This window comes from Oratosquilla oratoria, chromosome 22 (assembly GCF_046742065.1).
Source record: "Oratosquilla oratoria isolate Oo_2021 chromosome 22, ASM4674206v1, whole genome shotgun sequence".
In the NCBI taxonomy this organism is placed as follows: Eukaryota; Metazoa; Arthropoda; class Malacostraca; order Stomatopoda; family Squillidae; genus Oratosquilla; species Oratosquilla oratoria.
In genome coordinates, this window is record NC_134798.1 from 49,308,771 (window position 1) to 49,328,847 (window position 20,077).

At 36.6% G+C, this 20,077-nt stretch overlaps 1 protein-coding gene, 1 long non-coding RNA gene and 1 pseudogene across 2 annotated transcripts; 2 read left to right on the forward strand and 1 right to left on the reverse strand.

The window, feature by feature from the left end:
• Positions 1–564: 564 nt before the first annotated feature.
• Positions 565–6,848, forward strand: LOC143037563 (uncharacterized). The gene is made up of 3 exons (XR_012967479.1): positions 565–643; positions 6,441–6,499; positions 6,607–6,848. It is a non-coding gene; the product is annotated as an uncharacterized LOC143037563 (long non-coding RNA).
• A 16-nt stretch (positions 6,849–6,864) lies between these two features.
• Positions 6,865–8,716, reverse strand: LOC143037377 (uncharacterized). Its single transcript, XM_076205514.1, has 4 exons — positions 8,652–8,716; positions 7,436–7,635; positions 7,279–7,323; positions 6,865–6,979 (listed from the first exon to the last, which is right to left on the reverse strand). Exons 1-4 carry the CDS (start codon positions 8,714–8,716, stop codon positions 6,885–6,887), a joined length of 405 nt encoding a protein of 134 aa, XP_076061629.1. The 3' UTR covers positions 6,865–6,884.
• A 1,204-nt stretch (positions 8,717–9,920) lies between these two features.
• On the forward strand, positions 9,921–12,134 carry LOC143037378 (uncharacterized; annotated as a pseudogene).
• The last annotated feature ends 7,943 nt before the right edge of the window (positions 12,135–20,077 follow it).

Here is a 20,077-nt window from a genome sequence, read left to right on the forward strand (position 1 = left end):
TATTTGTCAGAATATAAATAATTGAGTGGAGCGGTGCGAGCGAAGGCGACGTCATTTTCGAACGACGGACCAACTTCAACTGACAGCTATAGGACCCGCTAACCCCACTTTGAACAGCCAAGTGACGTTCACGGGCTCGCTGCGCCAACTCCCTCGAAATTCGGTCGGAAGTGGTTAGACCTTATATTCTTAGATCTTGATCTAGACCTGACCATTCTCCAATCGCAACAGAACGGTTGAACATATTATACCGAATAATATATTCAACCAGTCTGTAGATGAATAAAATGTAGTTTTAATGTGTTCATTGTTTTGTTTATTTATCTAATTACTCATCTATTCTATCAAAGACATCGGGGCCAGCTCCTTTGTGCCAACTTGTGAGTGACGTCATATCTTACTTGGAATTTTGTACAGATCTAGATTTTGATTGGCTTAACGGCGAGTGGCCGAACCAATCACGATTACGTTGGGAAGCCAGACATGACGTGTAGTCGGATACCACGAAAAGAACGTATTGGGGAGTACATGTTTTCCCCAACTAAAAACGTAGTAAGCAATTGCCGAGAAGTCCCATACGTAGCAGTAGTGAACACTTTGCCTTCATTTGTGTAATTTACTAAAATCCGCAAAAACAATGGAGGTAAGTCGATACTTATCTTTTTATCTAGCTTAGTGAGGGATACCTGAATCCATGAGTAATACCATCCATATCTGCGTTCACTCATAACTGTTTCTGACCTCCCCTCCCCCCCTTTTTTCAGAAGTTTAGTTAAGCATAACAATGATTGATGTTTACAAATTGGTTTCCACCTTTGTTTTGCCAGTCATAATATGGCATATGCCTCAGGTAGGTTCCGAGAACAGTTATGATCTGACCTCTTTCCTCATTCTCCTTGTTTGTTTACTCATTCGAGTACTGGTCCCCTGTACCCTACCCCTGGTGCTTCAGGTTATAATGTACTACTCATAGTAATTGCCCACTCCGTCCAGAGATTCAGGTAAAATGTTAGATTTAATTAATAGGTAACCCTAGCTGCAGTGTAGGATTCACTATAACTACATGTTGTTACAGATGTTGAATATTGTAGTATATCATTAATGGTCCTACTCTGATATAGTACTCACTCATACATGTTGATACAGATGTAGAAAAATGCAATATATTAATGGTACTACTACTCCGATATAGTACTCACTCATACTGTTTTGTTACAGTTTAACATTATTTTGTTGTTCCTTTGCTTAATGCAAGGTTCCTTTTGGATGGGGCTCAAATATTCGGACTCAATGTTCCTATGTGTACAAACATTTCAGTAATATTAGCAAATCTATAAACAATGTTTACGTGTCATATGTGTACTGACTGGTATTACTCTGGTCCCCTCAACCCCCTATGTATATTTGTCCGTGTGACTTAAAAAAATTACCTGATGAGGACCACAATGGGAATAAGCGTTCATGCTTTTTGTGTTATCCTCGGCAATTTACATTTATTATTTCGAACTATGTGTTCTTGTCATTATTTGCACTTCATGTACATTGATTTATTGCCAAATAAAGTCTATCTATCTAACATTATTTCAGTGTTACTTGTAGTTGTATTCACAGTACGGTGCCAATAGACAACAGGGTGAATACGTGACTGGTCCGTAAGGATGGAACTAAAGTATGGAAATAGTAAATATAAAACATGGTTGAGTAGGGTTTGCTAAATAAGGGCATATATATGTGTATGGGCATGTGTATCATACATTATATAGATAATGTGTGCATATATCACATGTGATTTTCTCATGATTAAGGGGAGGCTCCACAGGGAAGTAAAAAATATTTATAAAAAAAAAAGTTCTCAATATTTTTTGTTCAAACTTTCAGGTTTTGTTTAAAATCTAGACGCTGATGTTTTGCCAAAATAAGAACTTGTTGTGTTATGACGTCATACCGATGTTAAGACTTCATAAGTAAATGAAAATCGTAATATTTGTCCCAGAGACCCCAGCTTTTGCATGGTAATACTTAAATAACATATAAACACCCTGTAGTTTTATTTTTGTTAAAATTGTCCATACGTCGCAAGAAATTGCTGTCGCAAATATGTGTATATATATTTTTATGACGTCCGTATTTTTCGTCAATTAAACGCTCCCGAGGCTTAACTTTGCACTTTATAAAAAAAGCAAAACTACACGATGTACACACACCCAAATTGTATAACTATGAGAATTTTCAAGAAGCTCTAAATGTTTCTCTTTTTTGGGTGAATTTTTAAAAGCGTATTTTTCTCATTTTGAGAAAAAGGGATTTAAAAGTTTCAGTGTCATGTATCTTGGGTAATTATTGTATAATTTGTATTATTTTCACACACATGATTGTATAACACATAGTGAATACAATTAGCAAAAATCAACTTTTTACTACGAGAAAGTGTTGTAAAAAGTAGGGTCACGATGGATCATTTCACCAGATGTTAACGGCAGTGAGGTCTCCTCCAGTTCATGTTGCCTCCCAATCAGGGCTGCCAGAATTCCGTGTTTTGACCAAAGACTATATAAGAAAGACAGGAAGGGTTCGTAAGGTGTATAGCAAAAATATGTAGCCAGAATTTATGCCAAATACCGCTAGATTACTGTGGTTTCAACGCCATCTATTGAGCGGTTGAAAAATTAAAAATTGAAGCAATGGCTATTGTTGCCATTTCATTGTATTTTATATATTTTTAAAATTATATATTGACTGATATTTTCGGCCTTGTATATGATTATTGTTTTAGCTCAATACTTTTTTTTTTTACTTCAATTGTAACCATTACTGTGAAAATAGTATTTGCTTTCACATACTTGACATTTGACAATATCTCATATATATAATATTTTTCATACCTTTGAAATTTTCATAAAATATAAAGAAAAAATTATATATATATATATACACATATATATGTATATATATATTATATACATATATATACACACACACACATATATATATATATCACAGGTGAGAAATGTACGAACATTTGTGTTGATGATGTTTTGTCCTTTCTAGAAACTAAGCTACAACCATTCCAAGACAAATTCCCCCTTCCGGTTTCCAAAATCATTGCTCTTGTACGCACCTGCGTGTCATCTAATGTCTTTTCCTTTCAAAATCGGTTTTTCAGGCAAAAGTTTGGTTGTAGCATGGGTTCGAATCTTTCTCCTGTTCTGGCTAATCTTTACATGGAATACTTTGAGTGTTCTTCTTCCAACAAGTAAATCCCCAGATATGATTTGGTTAAGATACGTTGATGATATTTTTTTCTAGATAAACTAAATAATTTAACAACCAACATCAAGTTCAAAGTGGAATGGGAAAAAGATGACAAAATCCCCTTTTTAGACATCTTAATCATGAGGAATGGGAATAAGCTTGCCTTTACTGTTTTTAGAAAGAACACTCATTCAGGTAGTTACCTCCATTTCTTCAGTCATCACCCAGATCACATTAAAAGGAGTGTAGCTTCGGGACTTTTTCTTCGAGCCTTTAGGATTTGTAGCCCCCAATTTTTAGAACACGAATTAACTTCCATCAAGTCCCAATTAACAAAATTAGCCTACCCTCATTGGTTTCTGGATAAAGCCCTTAGTCAAGCCAGAGCAAGTTTTTTCAAACACCCTTCCACTAAGTTAAAGAAAGAGAGACAAAATCCCCTAGTCATCCCCTTCTCAGAGTCCATCAGTCAATTGTCCAAGTTTCTTCCCAAAGAGAAAGTAAATTTAATTCATAACTACCCTAATACTATTAATAAAAAAGTTGTTAATGTTCACCAGAGGTTGAAGGAAGAACATATCCCAGGTGTTTACTCCCTTCCATGTAAAGATTGTAACCTTTCTTACATTGGCCAGACGGGAAGAGACCTACCGACAAGATTAAATGAACACAAAAGGTCGATTAGATATGGCCAAATAAATTCAGCAGTGTTTCAACACGTTGATAAATTTAATCACCGGATGGACTGGGAGAAATCTGATCTCATTTACAAATCAGGGTGTGGGTTCAGAAGGAAAATGGTGGAATCAACATTAATTGATTATCTGCCCACGATGAATATTTCCAAGGGTCAATGGACCCCAGACATCATTTCAGGACTATTCATCACCAAAAATATTGTCAACAAGCTTCCTCCCCCTCCCCCTGACCCGACCTCGTGTCAGCCTCAGGTCAACTAGGGTTGGGGCAGTGATGTTCTGTATTTTCTCGTGTTCCCTTTCTTTTGTAAGAGGTTGCTACTTAAGATAGCCTCCTCCCTGCCACTTTGTACTACTGAAGAGGATTGCAGGTAGCAATCGAAATATATAGTTCCGCTTACGCAACTCTTTCTTTCGTCCGACTGTGGTGTTAGTTGTGATATATATATATATATATATACATACATATATACATACACACACACATATATATGTATATATATATTATATACACATATACATATATATATATATACATATACATACACACACACACACATAATATATATATGCATATATAATTCTCTTATTTGATTTATGTACATATGAATTTCTTTATCATTAGTCTTCATGGGTATCATATGTGGTAATATGGGCAAATGAAAGCTTAGGTTTTATTTCATAATTTTATTAATTCCAAAGAACACATATTTAAAACTTAACATAAAGGTTTATTTACCTCTAACTTGCAAAGATACAAGAGAACAGAGCACAGAAAATTAAAACAACCAACATATATCAAAGAGCAAGTCATGCAAAAGCAAGCAAACAAAACAACAACTTAACAAAAAACAAAAACAAAGCATAAATTAAATGATAACATCATATCTATAATAAACGTAAAATGAATCATGCATGGTCACGTATCTGAAAATTAATTATACACTTGTATAAGCACCAGTCCAGGGAGCAGAAATTCATGCATTGTAAAAAATAATTGTGCAAATCAAATAATCCTTATCAGTAATAGAATGACATCTTAACCAACCTAATTCGGTAAAAAAAAAACGTGCATGGCTAAAACATTTACCAAAGCTTAACATGCCTTCATAAATAAAAACAGATAAAGTACTACATCTGTGATTGTGAAGAGAGTAGTGTTTTACATATAAGTAATTGCAAACAGTATATTTCAATGTTTTGCTTAATAAGAAAATATATGTTATTTCCTTACAGGTTGGGGGGATGCAAATACAAGAAAAATGCTTTTGTGAGAAGTATGAAGTATTAAAGAACATCTATACAGACTAGTAGATATTAACTTTGTAGGTAATGAGAAATAAAGAGAAAGTAAAGAAATATCAACACTACCATACTGAACTATGATTTTACTTACTCTTATTAGCATTTGAGGTAAGAGGGGTTGCAGAATAATTTTGAGGATCACCTTCCCAACTTTTGTTTGGGAGTAATATTCATCTATTCAATGATGAAATAACATTATAATGAGGCACTGATAGTGTCTTTTTAATTGGATTAAATATTTTGCAAATACAATTAGTAAACACATTCTTACTTAAGAAATAATATTATACTTTACTTTTCTTTTGTTTATGACTAGCATTATATTAAATATGAGTTTTCACCTACCAGTGTTGGATATGACTTACCCGGTACTCTACTTCCTCTTCCACAGTAACTGCAAATACAGTTTTGTCTGACATCTCACCTGCAAAAAATGAAAAAAATATATATCCCTTTCCTAAATGCACTATGGCAGTATTTGTTGATGTTAGCAAAACAGCAATATGATAGTAATGATTCTCAATTATAAAATGCATAGTTTCATACTTTAAAGAAAGGGAAATAGCAAATTTATTCTTTACCAGAACAGGACAAGACTTCTCCAACTTGCTCCAAAACATGTCTTGCTTGTGATGTATCTGCTGTAATTTCAATGGCAAAACATTAAAAACTAATAAGAAATTTTGTAAATAATGTATAGTACTCTTGTAAATAAATTATTTAAAAAATTACTGAGAGGACTCAATTCCCAATGATTGTAAGTTGGAGTTAGGGGACTTTGATTGAGGTAAATGCCGTCCTCTTGGTAACTTTTACCTAAAGTATCCATTTTTTCCAAGTGCACATGTTGGTAGCAGAAAAACGTACTTGATTTTGATAATAAATAATATGACTTTAATAGGAAATAAATATGTGGAATAAAGAATGTGGATATACCTACCATTTACTGATTGTTGAGCTGATGAAAAATGCAATTCTGTAGATGTTCTCAAAGTACCAGTTAATTGGTGAATTTATGTCATTATACTGCATATGCCAATGTCAGCGCCAGACAATCTACATGATCTACATTATATGCCAATCAGCAGCCTTTTTTTTATTACTTTTGCATCTTTCACATTAACAGCTCATTATGAAGAAATATTTGTGGAATGTGAAATACTCTAATTAGAATATATCCTACAGGTTGATGGGGGCTACATCTCCAATACCCCCATGACACATTGCATCCAACTCACATTCATGTAAGAGAGCATGTGGAATAAATCTAAAACTGAGTTATAACTTCATTCATATATGTTTATTAAATATTACTAAGTAATTTTATAAGAGATGACTTTATCTTCCTTAGACTACGTCCAAAACTCCAGCAATCTCTCTCTACCTGAGAGGAGTGTTGATGAGTGTATGCCATCCCCCAGCACCTACCAGAACAATTTCTATTCTTATCACATTATCACATATATGCCAAGAGTGTGAAACAGGTCTATAAAACATCTATATAACTGTGGACTCAATTGTGGTACTAATATCTGTTGTTGCAATTTGACATATGTTGCTTACTTTTTTATGATTTACAGGCCATCTCTTATAGAATTATCATTATGCAATGCTAATAAATGGTCAGTACTAACCAAAGTTCTCATCCAATGAACTTGACAAGATTTCCATTTCAATTTGCTGGTGATGCAAAGTACTTGCAGTATCCAAGTGCAGGTCAATATCTGTAAAATAATATATGTGATGTTTTGTACTGTTATAAACAGATAATGTATGCAAGGTATCTATGCTCAGAATTTAGTTTGTAATTTCAAGTTGAAATATGTTTTGTGCAAATACAAAAATTAGCTAATGGCAATGAAAGAATATTCTAAATAATGTTCAACTTTAAAGTAATACAGAAATATATAATATATAGAGACAAGCAATGTTTTGTTTCAAATGCAATGTGCTAATAAAATAAAGTAATTTCAATTAATCTCAGAACTGTGCTATACTATTTTCACATTGATCAAGCACTTACCTGCATCCATACTGGTTATTTCTGGCTCATCTGGGTGTGCTGGATCTGATAGATAATAGAATGCATAATGAAAATCATTACTTCTTACCAAACAATGTTAATTATTGTAATCTTATGATAATGTATATTAATATAATATAAAACTGCATTGACTCACCAGGCAAATTTTGATCTGGGTATGCACTGGGGCACAAACGGGTTGATGATGCATATTGCCGTTGAGAAAAATGATGGCTACATATCCTTTGACTTTTATTTAATTGTGTAGGTGTTTTCTTTCTTAATGTTGATATACCGGTTACTTGTATCCACTTTGAACATCTATCAAAAAGAAGAGAATGTTGATTTACATTTTTACTTAATGAATAAAATGACACTTATATGTCTATAATACTTAATGTTGGCAGTATAATATACACTTACCTTTGTGGTTCTTTAGGAAACCGATGGTACATGAATTCAGGATGAGAACTTTTGGACCGATTGAACTAACCATGTCCATGTGTTCCAAGTGACAGATGCCTGAAATGTAAACATGCAGACGATTCAAAAAGCCCGCTAATTCTTTCCGAATGAAGCACAGCGATCTCTAGCGTTGATTGAAGTAACTAAACTCTTGAGTAATCAGTTAGAATATTTACACCTTTTTCGTGCCTTCCAGTCTTTCGTTTTGACTATCCGTGCTTTGCTCTGATTGGTCAAGTTGTAGGACCACTCAGTGCATAGTTGTAAGCTATGACATCATGCCATTTTCTTTGTCAGTTTGCATGGGTAACTAAGGAAATGTTGGATATCTTAAATGCAGGGTAACTAAGGAAATGTTGGATATCTTAAATGTAGAGGAATTAACGTTATTGTTTACGGTGTTGTTTATAATAACATATTTGATAGTTTCGTGGATATACAATAGAAGTTCTTCATTATCTCATAACGCATTTTAATGAGTACATTGTAATTCTACCCCAAAATTAACCATACAAGTTTATAACAATAGGAATTAACCATACAAGTTCATAACAATGGGAAATAACCATACAAGTTTATAACAACAGGCCTATGATAACAACATTTAAAAGTACAAAATCACAACATAGTTATTTTACCATTTCTAACAGAAAGTCTGATGGCTTGTACTTATAACAGCCACCCATCATATTTACTTCCTCTGAAATATATATCAATGAAGAGATTGACTGACATGAGAGGGAGTTTCTGGTTTTCGTTTTTACATTATTCAGCTTGGAAAATGTTCTCTCAGCATCAGCATTAGAGGTTGGTATGGAGAGAATGTATAGAGCTAATGTGGCAATGTTCCCAAATTTGTTTTTATCGTCACATTGGACATATGGCTTTGGTTTCAAATAAAAACTCACCATATCAGATCTCGAGTTTCTGATCTCATCAGGGATTTTAGTACAATCAAGGCTCCTCCACTCATTGTCAATCACTTGAGGGTTTATCTGTTATGCTGGGGACCAATCTGGTTGCTACCCTTTATATTTTCTCGATCTTGATATCCTTCACCCTGTGGAGACCATACTACTGACGCATATGATTTTTCAAAGCTGGTAGGCCCAGTGTTCTTAGTCTTTTCTCGTAGAGTTTATCTGCCAGGCTGGAGACCAGTTTGGTTGCTGCCCTTTGTATGCTCTCGATCTTGCTTATATCCTTCACTCTGTGTGGAAATCACACAACTGATGCATATTCCAGTCTTGGACAAATCAGGATTTCGATGAGTTTTCCCTTCATCTCTTCATCCACAGAGTGAAACGCCATTTTGATCTTCTGCAGTAAGTATGTCTCTCCCACAATCTCGTCTTTTATCAACACTCCCAAATCTTTCTCCTCTTTTATCAACACTCCCAAATCTTTCTCCTATTTTGCTTTGGTAATGGGTTCACTTTCCAAGGAGTTATTTAAGGATGGTCTTTTGCCACCACTGCCCATTCCCAGTACCTTGCATTTTTTTTTTATTTTTTGTTATTAAACTTCATTTCTCTTTCTTGGTTCCGTAAAAAAATAGTGTCTAGATAATTTAGCAATAGTCTACCGTCCTCCTTATTTTCACTTTTCTCGTGATTTTTGCATCACCTGCAAAGATGTTGGCATAGCTTGTTCTTTCCATCATATCACTGACATAGACAAGAAACATTATTGGCTCAAGCACTGAACCTTGTGGTACTCCGCTCGTTACTCCTATCCATCTTGACCTTTTTTACCACGGTCTTCACGTATCTTTCCTTAATTTTTTTCCATCCATTCTAGCAGTTTGCCTCAGTCCTCCAACATGCTCCAATTTCCACACAAGTCGACTGTGAGGTAGTAAGCCATTAACTTTAGCATATGCTACTCCAAGAGTGGTGTTTCCTTTGCAATACTGCCTTACTTTTCTTTAACAATTTCTTCATCTGATTGACAACTTGCCAAAAAAAAAAAAAAAAAAAATGCTCTTTTTCCTCTTCCGTCCTCCCATCAAAATTTTTGGCTTTGGCATCTTCTTGTTGAGTTCGTATTCGGTGTGGGAGAAATGATCCAAATTAATGTTATGACCCCTTGAAAGAGACCCCACCTGGACCTTATTATTGCTGCTGAATTTTATTCTATCCAATTATCTCCTTGAGTTTCTAATGTCAACTGACGACATGAAAGCGAGTATTTTTGTTCATTCATTTGATTCTCTCCGGTTCTTTCCTTAGTTTCAATTGTTCATGTAGGAGAGTATTACTTGTTTGCGTATTAAACTTATTCAGGTATTCATCGTCTTTTATGGGCATCAAGGTCTCTTGCCTCAGACCTGAAGGAGAGGGTTTGCCAAGAGTACACTGTGCCCAGTGGAAAAATTGAAGGACTTGAATTCTAAAGTTGGAGATGAGGACGGATCACAGGGACGACAAACACAAATTACAAAAGCTGTCTCTTGGACATCCAACCAAACGAACCAGTAAGGTCATCCTTTTTGTGGGGACTACTGGAACAGGCAAGACGACTCTAATCAATGCAGTGGTCAACTACATCTTCGGGGGTGGACTTCAGAGACAACTTCCGGTTCATCCTCATCGACGAATCCGATTCTCCCAATAGGTCCCCGGCCGAGAGCCAGACGGACTTCATCACTGCCTACATCTTCTATCACCAGCCGGGGATGCCCTCCTCCCACAACTGCATCCTGATCGACAGCCCGGAATTCGGGGACACCCGCGGGATCCAGCGAGATCGGGAAATTGTGCGACAGCTGCAGACCTTCCTGGAGAACTGCGGCATCGCTGAAGTTGACGGCATCTGCTTCGCCACGCATTTCGTTTACTGCAAGACTAACCCAAACGCAGAGGTACGTCTTCGACGGCTTCTCCTCAATGTTTGGGAAGAATGTGAAGAGCAACATCTACGTTATGGCCACCTTTGCTGATGCCAAGAATCCACCAGTCCTGGAGGCCCTTAAGGAAGCTAAAGTGGAATACGAGGGCTTCTACAAGTTCAACAACAGTGCCGTGTATGCCGACAACAATGTCCACGGGTCTGATTCCGACGAAGACTCTGATTCTGACGACGAAGATTCTGGCTACATCAGCAAACTTTTCTGGGAAATGGGCATTCGTAGTATGAACAACTTCTTCATCAAGCTGGGAAAAACGTCCCCAGTCAGTCTTCAAATGACCAAAGACGTTCTGGAAGAGAGGAATCGGCTGCAACTGTGCGTTGTAGGTCTTCAGAACCAGATTCATCTGGGTTTGGGCAAATTGGCTAACCTGGAGCAGGAGAGGGACATGATGGCGCGTCTCGATGACGACATGACTGGCAGCAAGGACTATGAGGAGGAGATCGAAGTCCCCAAAATAAACAAGATTGACTTAAATAAGAGAGAACACGTCACGAACTGCATCAAGTGTAACATGACGTGCCACTACCCTTGTTACATCCCAGAAGACAGCAACAAGATGAACTGTTGGGCCATGACTGACGGCACTTGTCGTATCTGCTCCTCCAATTGTCACTGGGATGTTCACAAGAACATGGGATTTCGCTTTGAGACAATTTATGTGAAAGAGAAGAGGACTGTCCAGGAACTCCTGGACCGCTATGAGAAAGCCAAGTCTGGGAAGCAGAGCAAACAACAAGTAATCGCCGCCATCGAAACGGACATGGAAAACCTAGGGAAGAAACTCCTCCAGCTCATACGAGAAGCTCAACAACATGTGGAGAAGTTGGAGGCCATTGCCCTCAAACCCAACCCACTGTCCACGAAGGAGTACATCGACCTCATGATCGAGTCTGAGAAGTTGCAGAAGAAGCCCAAATGGGAAAAGAGGGTGGAAATGTTGACACATCTTAAAGAGGAAGTCGGGGTGCTCCAAGGACTTCGAGGAAAAGGTGCGGCCGCATCTGGTTCAGGGGAAGGGCTTATTCGCTTCTTCAAAGATCTCATGCACAATTAGCCATGTGGCAAATTCCATATCGAGTAATATTGTATACACGCCACCAACTCTGAGAACCCATGCACCAGCTGCATTTGTAGACTGCATAGAAGTGTTGATATGGTCTCGGTAGTGTTGGAGACTTATCTGGGATTGAAGCTCACCGAAATTGAAATTCAAGTTTTGCAGAATGATTGGTCAAGTTGAAGGCATTTGTTGTGGAGGGCTTTGGACGACTAAGGTTGAAAATGTTTGTAAACGTAAACACATTAGGACATGGGAAGGTGGATCTGATAACACTGTTTTAGTGATACGACTTGTAACGTTGCTGAGTTCAATCATATCAAAATATTTTGAAAAATGTAATTGAAGTAACGCCATGAGTGCTACAAAAATGTTTATGTGTATAACCCGTACTCGCAGTCTCATTGCTGTTCAACCAGGGAGCAAAGTGTGTAGTTGGTGTGCAGTTCAGTTTCAGAATTGGTTGGGAAGTGTATCGTCTGATGGTGATCACTTTCGAAGGTTATCAAAATTGGGCAGCCCTTACTATGGTAACTGTTTTCAATAGGCTGTGACACGCTTGGTGTGAATAAAAATTGTGCTGTTCACTTTGAAAAAAAAAAAAAACAGGGAGAAAGAACACAAAATGTCGGCCGCAGTGACTTTGATGCTGAGTTGGCTCAGCCTACAAGCCAGCATGTCTCTTATAGAGCATGTAAAATTTCAGTGGGTCCAATTGTTAGGATTATATAATATCAACATTGTAATCTTTGTGATTGCTTTCACCGCCAAAACTAACCATTATTATCAACCTGATCCAGTCACCATTGTGAAGAAAGTGGTAGAATGTTAATTTGTCTTGTGTAAATTTTGGTAGAATGTTAGTTTGCCTTGTGTAAATTTTGGTAGAATGTTAGTTTGCCTTGTGTAAATTTGATAAAAAAAAAAAAAATCTTCTTTGGGCCTGCTTAGACAATATGTATTATACTATGTGATATGATTTATCAAAGATATAGGTTTATAAGAATTCTTGTATTATTGACCCCTCACCCAAGAAAAAAGGTATAAATCTAATTTCTTTATGAAGAATATGGTACAAGAAGGACGTGCTAATATGAAATTGGTAAAAGAAGAGGAAGAAACGATCGAGGTGATGAATGGATTATCAAAGAGATTGTGAATGCTGACATGATAGGACAGCAACCAACACTGATCCCCAGCCTGACAGATAATAAACCATAATTATGCGAAAAGACCAAAAGCACTGGGTACTTTAAAGACTTTAGAGAAAGAGGAGCTATGACATTAGTCAGGTTACAAAAGAGGATAGGTTGTATAGACAGAAGCACTGGGTACTTTAAAGACCTAAGAGAAAGAGGAGCTATGACATTAGTCAGGTTACAAAAGAGGATAGGTTGTATAGACAAGTGATTTGGTTATGGATGAAAGGGTTAGAAGTCATGAGAACAATTTTAAAAAGGCCAATTGTCTAAATTATATTAAGATATGCATTTTTCTATACAGATACATAAATAACATGGGGGGGGGTGAAATAGCCCCTAGTGGAACAATACATGAATTCAAGTCTAGATATGATGACTGAAATTAAAGGATGTAGTAAGTTGGAACTACAAAAAGTTGAGGATAGGTATGATAAAAAATGGAGAATAGGCATTTAGTACAGCGGTGAAGGACCACAATTTGTCAGGATTGTGCACTTCACAAAAACATGAAATTTGGTACAGTTGTGGTCCATGGTATCTATATTAATTCTAAGATAGGTAACCAGTGCTATCACCATGTCATAGTCGCCATCTTTGATTTTAGTTGGCCTCTCAAAATATGAGATTTGCAATAACTTTGCTCATAGGTATAAAGGCATGATCTTAGTGTCCTGACACATTTCAGTACATTGGAATGTATTTTTACATAAAGCAAATGCATAAGCATGCATTTTACCAAAATTAACCATGAATAACTGGAATTAGTTTCTGAAATTAAAGGAAAAAATACACAAAACAATATCATGCATTGGTAATACCAGAGCTAGGAGCAGGCAACGTTCCTGTTTTCTAAAAGGGAGATAAATCGTCTATATACAACTACAGGCCAATCTGACATCAGTTATAGGTAAAATGATTGAATACATAATAGCTAATAGAATCAGATCATATCGAGAGAGATTTTGAGTTGTGAATCAACGCATGGTATCTCCAAGGGTAAGTCGTGTGTGATATATCTGCTGACTTTTTACACTAAAGTATACAAGGCGTCAGATAACAATGATAGTTACGATATTATTTACTTTGACTTTAGCAAAGCGTTCAACAAGGTGCCCCACCAGAGACTACTAAAGTCAAAGCCCATGGCATAGGAGGAAAAATGTTTGAATGGATTAGAGCTTGGATCAGTGACAGAAAACAGCGGGTCACCATAAATGGTGTAAAATCCAAATGGGGAGTGTTTCTAGTGGAGTTCCCCAGGGTTCGGTTTTGGGTCCCTTATTGTTCATTATGTACATAAACGACTTGGACAATGGGATTAATAGTGATGTTAGTAAGTTTGCGGACGACACTAAAATAGGACGCCTAATTAGGTCAGGAGAAGACGCCGAGATTCTGCAGGAAGATCTTAACAAATTGTTCACATGGTCGGTGAAATGGCAAATGGACTTCAATATCTCAAAGTGCAGCGTGTTAAACGTAGGGCTACACAACCCCGAAAGCAGATATAGCTTAGATAACACGTTTTTAGAGAAAACTGAGTGCGAGGGAGTTCTAGTGAGTCCTGACCTTAATCCAGGAAACCGTACATTAGCGCCAGTAATAAAGCTAACAGATCATTAGGTTTCATTTCTAGGACGGTTACGGTTAGACCCATTCTTGACTATTCGGTACAGTTTTGGCCTCCGTCCTAAAGAATGGATATCAATTCACTAGAATCAGTACAGAGGAGAATGACCAAAATGATACATGGGCTCAGAAATTTACCTTATGAGGCCAGACTTAGAAACCTTCATTTGCATTCTCTGGAAAGACGAAGAGTGAGGAGTTATCTAATAAAGGTGGTCAAGTCGATCAAAGACTTTAACAAGGACGCAAACAAGGCAATCATATTAAGACAACAGGACAGGACTTGTTGCATTAATGAATTTAAATTGGACAAATTTATATTTAAGAAGGAAATGGGTAAGAACTTGTTTAGTAATAGGATGGTCAACGAATGCAATAAACTTAGTAACCATGTAGTGAGTTCTGAAACTATCGGTTGTTTCAAGAAACGGTTTGACAGCTTTATGGATGGAGATGACAGGTGGTAATGGACATGGAAGTGCCTAGTACACTAATATATGGAATAGCTTAGAAGGTGATACAGCCTAAACTCTTATAAAGTAAGAGCTTGGGCTATATTGCCTCCTAAGCTATTCCACATATTAATGCATCTATATGGAAAACGTTATTTCTGCACATTTTTCAGACTTGTGGTCTTATTCTACTCCCATTATTTCTTAAAACCTTCCCATCTTTAATCGGGAGATCTCTTCTGTCAGTGCAATCTATTCCCACTATACCCGTTGCACTGAGATCTGGCCGTTAGGGCGGAGCACTGGGAGTTCCCCTGTGGTGCCACATATAATTATTCTATAATTTCATTTTATTTTATAATTCTATTTTATAATTTTATAATGTTGCCTCATATGATTATATTATAATTTTTTGTCACACACCACCACTGAGGTAAAAATCAAAGCAATGTTTTCTATACAAAGGTTTCGTTTCTTTAAGTCTAGATATGGCATATGTGCATGAGAGAGCGACGTTGCCGCTATATCTAATCTCTGGCCCCGCCCCCCTCACACTGCATTCAGAAAACATTGCATCCACATGCACGTTCTCGCCATGGATGCCCACATGTGGCAACACCGGGAAATCTCCTAGCCCCGCCTTATCGGTCATTTCTCCTTGCGCTGACTATAGTGACCTTGTAACATTACGAGAATGTTACTTGTGCTTAGGTGCCGAAGGAGTGAAGGAGACTCCGGTGAGTTTGGTGGCTTTATTCTGGTTAGCGCGAGTGTCGACTTAGGCTGGGTCGACGCGGGCAGGGCACGGAGCTCTGCCCTAAAACACAAAAGTGACCGCGAGCCTCGGGTCGGGCACTGCTGGGTACAAGTACTGAAAGGAACTGGCCTGAGACACCAAACTTAGCATCTTTATATAGGCCTCATGCGTACGTTAAAGTAGCACACGACCCATCCTGACCGAAACATGGCTCGGCAGGGCTTAGGTTGTGCTTTCAAGAGGATACAAATGCATGTAGTACAGGCGTACTATAGACTTAACTTACACACAATTAATATAAGGCCGAAGGCCAGCTACTTCTACACAGTCTATCCATTCCTGGTCCATCCTATTTCTGCGCGGCGATGCTATAAGCCAAAATACCGCGTCGAAGCACATGTGGGGGGCTTGTCCACCACAACCTGAACACTATGATCAAATCACCTCTTTCCCTTCGCTCCTTCAAAGTTGGCAGACCTACTGCTTTTAGTCTTTCTTTGTATGGTTTATCTTCCAGGTTGTGGACCAGTTTCATTACTGCCCTTTGTATTATCTCGATCTTGCTCATATCTTTCATTCCGTGTGGGGACTATACTCATAGACGAATCAGGATTTCAATGAGTTTTTTCGTCATCACTTCATCCATGTAAAGGAACGTCACTTTAATGGTGTGCATCAGTCTGTATGTCTCTGCCACAATCCTCCTGATATGTATGTCCATTGACAGGTTGTCTTTTATTTTATCAACACTCCTAAGTTTTTCTGCCCTTATGCTTTTGTAACGGGTTACTTTCCATAGAAGAGTTTAAGAATAGTCTGATTTTATACACTTCTCTCGGGTCTCTAGGGTTGCCAACTCTGTTAAGCTACAATAAAGGACATAAAAACTTTATTGATATATAAGGGGCTCTGGATCATAATAGATGCCAATATTAAATGCAGTTCAAAATTACATTTCTGTCACCTAAATGAAAATACAAAAACAAGAATGAGAAGACATTTATTTTACCTTGATCAGAGGATTCTAATACTTAAAACTATATTTACCCTGGCTTTTTGCTGCCCTCAGAAAATTTGTATCATCTTTGCTGTTTTTAGCAAATTCCAAACAACTATCTTTTATGTTAAAATGTATGAGAAGTTCATTTTTAATTAATTCAACAGAGTATCAATTCCTTTCATCTCACCATTAAACCAAGAACTCTCTCACAATAAGATCATATTCCAGGAATTGATGGTACAAAATAAACTATTTTGAAAACATTGATACATTTAAAGTGCGTAGATTTAAAACTAAAATACCACTTTCAGGTTGTTGTTTTTGAGCTTATGAAGAGTTCAGAGCTTTGGCTAGTGTCGAAGTTTCTTTGAATTAATACCGCTTTATGAAAAAGTTCATCCATCTTCAATTTAAGTTTTCCTTCTAGCTTCAAATGTTCTACTACTTCTACAAATTTCTGAAACTTTGAGAAATGATTGGCCTAAGAAGCTTAGGTTTGATAATTTGCCGAGTGTTGAATTTCATCGAAATCTATTCCGTTTTTCCAAATATCTGTAATAACATGAAATATTGGCACTACTATTACAACTTTTCTCACATAGATTTCACTGTTCTTCTGGAATTTACAACAAATTACTGCTCGATTTTGTGAAGGGTCTCATCATCACATTGTTGTATAAATTCGACATGTCTGTTTTGGTTCTTCGTGAGTTCATTTGATAAGCGGAAGTATTGCCTTTCCAAACGTTCAACGACACCTCCTTTCTTTCTCTATTGTTTTTCTTTTCTTTTTTCTTGGTGGTAGTTCTCATATTTTGTAACATAGTTTACGAATTTCTGGTTTTTTCCCAATATGAGTGCCTTTTCTTTTAATGGAAAATTGAATTATACATAAAATGAGGCTCTCTGAAGAAAATAGTTTATATGTTTAATTTACACTTCTTATAATCCTAATTTACACTTCGTATAACCTAGCTTTTCTATGATAATCCTTTCCTAGTTGTAATATGAGGACCACAATGGAAATAAGTCTTATGACTTTCTGTGCCATCCTCGGATGTACAATTATATATACTATGTATAATATTGAGTCTTATATATATTGTACTTATTGTATGTATGATTGTATCCGAATAAAATTCAATTCAATTCAATTCAATCATCACATCTTGAGAGCAGGAAATTGAACTACCAGTCAAAACGATTTCATAATAAAGGACAAATAGTGTAATTTCAAAGCTAAATAAAGGACAAGGACAAATAGAGCTGAATAAAGGACTGTCCTTTGAAATAAAGGACGGTTGGCAACCCTACGGGACCCCGACGACGTCGTCTGCACCATGCACAGGGTTGCCAGGTGTTGCCAAATTCTTATGGCACTTTTGTAGTTTTGCCATAAAAATGCAAAATTTTGAGAACATCAGGATAATTGATTGGAGAGCACATGATGTTGATCTCAATGACATGAATGCCTTGTGGTGTTATATATGCAATCACACAAATGCCATTAGCTCAAACTTGCTTTCGAGATCTTGCAACTTTAGTTTTGTCTGCTTTGTCTTTGCCTATATCAAATGCATTTGTAGAAAGAATGTTCAGCCATGTCACAATTGTGAAAAGGAAATTAAGAAACAAAATTAGCTGTGACCTTTTGAACAGCATTCTGATGATAAAATCTCATTTGATAACAAATAACTCATGTTGCAGAAATTTCACAGTGACAGACGACATGCTACAAAACTTTAATGTAAGTATGTATAATAAGCCACAAGATCAAACACAAGAAGAACAGGTAGAAGGAATACTTGACCACTTTGAAATGGATGATGATAATTTTATGCTCTAAAGGTGACTATGTAAAGCAGACAAAGAGGTTATTTCTATAATACATTTTAGTTCAGTGTCTTATGAAATGTTTTGAAAAATTTTGCTACATAATGGAAGGAATCAAACTTTATTTATTCTATATAATATATTTTTGTTAAAATACCATATGGTATGAGTCAATTTTTGTTCCAGTGTCTTATGCAACAATTTTTTTTTTTTTTTTTATAAATTTTGCTGGATAATGGAAGGAATCAAGCTTTGTTTTCTATAGTATACCTAGATACAATACATGTAGGCCAGTCAATAGAGGAGTAAAAAAAGGCGAATAAGGAAAAAAATCAGGGAAAGCTGCAATAATCTTTAATGTGTTTATAATACCTTACTTAATAACATATTAATTTTGCACCCCTCTACCCCCCCCCCCCCCGGATTTGGCCGCCATCTTGAAAAAATGGCGACCAAAAACAGTTTTTTCCAAATATCTCACTAGAAACTAATTTTAACGAAAAATGTATCGAAACAAAATTTATTCTACATAAAATTTTCTACAAAAGTTATTTTATTCAATTTTGTGATATACCTCACTGTTTTTGCGCTAAATGTGCGAAAAGATTGTTTATCTTTATTTGATACCTACAGTGCACAAAGATCATATAATAATTTCCTTTGTATGCTATACTGAATAAAATATCTAAGTTCCTAACTTGATTATAGTCTTTCTTTTGTTTCAGAACTATTAAAATAGATAGTTAAAGCTTCAGTGAAACCCCAGGCAGTTGTTGGTGCAAAATGTCCTCATTGGGGAAATGTTTAATATGCGATGGACAGCTTTCTGTGGGTGAGACTAGAGAAGTTAAAGAGAAAGGAATAAAGACACTGATTGATTATAGCATTAAGTGGAAAGACGGAAAACATTCTCTGTTAGAAGGACTAAAAAGTGTGAAAGTGCATGAAAAATGTAGAAATTGAACAAACACTGATGAGGTCAATGAAGAGTTCTGGTGGACTGACACATGGTAGAGGAATGACAGACTCGATGCTAACCAAATGGGTCCTTGGAATGCCTATAAATCTCAGGGTCACAGAGAAAATTGAGGAATATTGTGATGTTGCTTACAGTACAGGAGAACAGCATGTGGATGCCAGAAAGGCTCGCATCTGAAGAGACAATCAAGATATTCAGCACTTTGCAGACGGGTTCTTATCCCACCCACCATTTCCAGATATTGATAACATTATGTCGATCAGCACAGGAGTAACGGGAGATGTAGAAACCAATCCACATAATGCATATGATGTTGGAATTAACTCAATGTTTAATATGATCGGTAGCAACTTTGGCGCAGTCAAGTTCCAAAGAAAGAAAATGGTCATACCCTTGGGAGCTGCCATGACAGGAATGAAAATAAGAGATGATGTATGTGCAGTTGAGCCTGAGATGTTATTCAGGAGGATACCATTCACAAAGAACTCACATGAACTATTCAAGCTTAATT

Coding starts and splice junctions, on each gene's coding strand:
- LOC143037377 (XM_076205514.1), bottom strand. CDS start 8,716: ATGAGTGGAGGAGCCTTGATTGTACTAAAATCCCTGATGAGATCAGAA. Junction 7,324..7,435: donor CCCAGATCAAAATTTGCCTG/GTGAGTCAATGC, acceptor ATTATCTATCAG/ATCCAGCACACCCAGATGAG. Junction 6,980..7,278: donor AATAACCAGTATGGATGCAG/GTAAGTGCTTGA, acceptor ATTATTTTACAG/ATATTGACCTGCACTTGGAT.